This window comes from Galeopterus variegatus, unplaced genomic scaffold (assembly GCF_000696425.1).
Source record: "Galeopterus variegatus unplaced genomic scaffold, G_variegatus-3.0.2 Scaffold11333, whole genome shotgun sequence".
NCBI classification, from domain to species: domain Eukaryota; kingdom Metazoa; phylum Chordata; class Mammalia; order Dermoptera; family Cynocephalidae; genus Galeopterus; species Galeopterus variegatus.
Window position 1 is genome coordinate 26543 of NW_007737444.1, and position 2933 is coordinate 29475.

At 36.1% G+C, this 2933-nt stretch overlaps 1 protein-coding gene across 1 annotated transcript in view; it reads left to right on the forward strand.

Moving 5' to 3' along the window:
• The window catches only part of LOC103610582 (disintegrin and metalloproteinase domain-containing protein 18-like), a gene marked incomplete at its 5' end in the record, with an annotated part of 37309 nt that overhangs the window by 21048 nt on the left and 13328 nt on the right, over positions 1-2933 (forward strand). The window contains 2 exon segments of the mRNA XM_008594725.1: positions 1209-1280; positions 1516-1682. Of these exon segments, the coding sequence (XP_008592947.1) occupies positions 1209-1280; positions 1516-1682 (239 nt within the window).

A 2933-nucleotide genomic window follows, 5' to 3' on the forward strand; every position in this document is an offset into this window, starting at 1 on the left:
TTTGTCTAGTATTTTCCTGATATTGTCTACCTAATATCTTCTCATCTTTTGACTTAATATATATATGTCCTTATATTTCAGGGTTTTTTCATTTTAATTTTCATGTAGTGGATTTTTTTTTTTTTTTTTGGACCGGTAAGGGGATCGCAACCCTTGGCACGGTGTGGTCTGCACCACTCTCAGCCAGTGAGAGCACCGGCCATCCCTATACAGGATCCAAACCCGTGGCCTCAGCACTAACAGTGCTGCACTCTCCTGAGTAAGCCACAGGGCTGGGCCCATGTAGTAGTAGAATTTTTATCTTCTACATTTAACTAGTGTTTGGACTTTTAATATTTTGTGATTATTGATATATTTGGATTCATTTCCATAATCATGTTTTCCTGTTTTTGTTTGATATTCATATGTTTAGCTTTGCAAAGGATTACCTTCACTCCTACCACACATGCTGAACTGTGTAAATGTGCAATATGGTTTATTGGGACAGTTCACATACAGAGAAGTAGCAAGGTGCAAAAAATCTCTAAAGACCTGGACCTCAAACAGTTGGGAGGATAGCATCTTTTTTGTCTATGTAAGAGAGGAACCCTATCCATTGCATTTTGTTTTCTGTCAGGAGTCTTCTGCAGACTTGCTGGGGATTACTGTAGATCCCAAGTAAGTACTGCCAATTGTTATGTGTTCATCGAATGCTTAGACATGTGTGCACACACATTTGGAAATTACATTTCAGATAATATATGATTTTCATTTCCTTGAATGAGGATATATTCTTGAAATTGTTCACTATTGCAGTACTCAGGGCTCTGACTTTAGCAAGTACCTTGTTTATCCAGGATGTATAGTCAGGTTGTTTATTGGGATGAAGACAAAGAAGGCAGCATTCTACTGCTACAGTAAGAAAAAACAGGTGTAGTAGGTTAGTTAGAGATTTGAGTACTGGTTCTCATTCTTATTGGTTATGTACTCTTGAAACCCTAATAATTTGACTCTTAATTTTTATATCTGCAAAGAGGAAGATAAACACAGCTATTTCATTTTAATTTTGTTGACTAATTTATAAAGTCCCTATTAAGCATTTGATAAGTCTTAATTCTACCTTTGCATCTTCAGTCAAGCACTGTTTTATCTTTTGTGTTTAAATCCACTTACAATGTGGTATACTAGTCATTTTTACTAGTGATTAAGAAGCAAAATTTGTCTTTCAGTATGACTACATGGGTTCTGAGGTGGCAGTTGCAGCTGAGAAAGTTGTTTATGTCTTTGGGCTTATCAACACTGTAAGTAATTTATGTTTCATATTTAAATAAGAAACATTCAAATTAATGCATAAACATTGTTTTTATAAATGATATGTGCATTTTTTAGAAAGTATAGTCCTAACAACTAGTTTCATCCAGCAATGAATTCATCTCCAAAAAAAAGGTAAATTGATAACATTAGCATCATGTATAAAGTTATAATGTTGCATTTATGATTACCCAAAACTGCATAACACGTATCTTCTGTTTTCAGATGTTTTCCCAGCTCAACATGACTGTTATGCTATCTTCCTTGGAGCTCTGGTCAGATCAAAATAAGATTTCAATGAATGGGGATGCTGATGAAGTACTACAAAGATTTTTGTTAAGGAAACAAAAATTTTTGTTTCAAAGGTCCCATGACATGGCGTACTTATTAGTGTAAGTACTTTATTCACATTGATAGAAGGTTTATCAAGTTATTTGATATGTTAGCTTTCAGAATTATATACAAATTATGTATAATGATAATCTTCTAACAGATGATATGAATACTGTGTTGGCAAAATGCAAAATTTAAAAATCCGATACCATGTAAGACACTAATTAAATCACAGTAGGCCATTATTCTCAGAGTAGACTGTTTACTTGTAGACGTATAATGAGCTAGAAGATGGAAAGTCTTGGGATAAACATGGAGCCTCTATGGTTGTGAAGATCTTCTCAGAGGTGAAACATTGAAAACATTTAACATTAGATAAGATGTAAATTAGTTCACAGATGCAATAATTGCATATAATGCTGGTTACAGCACAAAACTTTAAAACAGTGGGTAACTGAAATGGACCACTTTACCATTTCTGTCGTTACCTTTTGGTATTTCTGTACTGACCTAAGATGTAGCTTTTCATCTACTTTCCCTGTATCTTTCAAGACTCTATTTAGATTTTTTTTTGTTTACTTGTTCGATTATTTTGTATTCAAAAACTTTTACTTGTTCAATTATTTTGTATTCAAAAACTAAAAAACACAATTCTACAGATCTTAATCAATGTGGAATACATTTATAAATCTATTGGTGTCTCCTGTGGAATCTAAGGAGCTTCTGGGATTCCAGAGCAACATTAATGAAGGACTAAAACGTGTGAAAACACTTCCTAAATGTTATCTCTCTTCTTCTTAGTGAGTCTGCTGCATATTTTATCTCTTTCTCTTCCTCTCTTCCAATCCAACATCTTTTACACAATTTTATGGTTGGTTCACTATGTACAAATCATGGCAGTAAATAATCCTGATTTTCATATCTTAGAATTTTCTTCTTCCACTGATGACAGCGGATGATTAATGTTTTGGAAGGATTAGGCACTGCTAGGTTTTGGGCTGTGTGTCATATTATGTTAAATATAGCCTTTAGAACTTGATATGGGGCCGGCCCGGTGGCGCACTGGATGGTGCGCCGCTTGGGAAGCGCGGCGGCGCTCCCGTCCGAGGGTTCGGATCCCACATACAGACCGGCTCCCGCTCACTGGCTGAGCGAGGCGCGGGAGCAACGCCGAGGCTTGCGATCCCGTTGCTGGTCCCCGGCCCGGTACGGGGGCAACACTGAGGGTTGCGATCCGTTGCCGGACACGGAAAAAAGAAAAAAACAAAAAAAAAAAAAAAAAAGTACATATAATGTATCTCTCATACTAT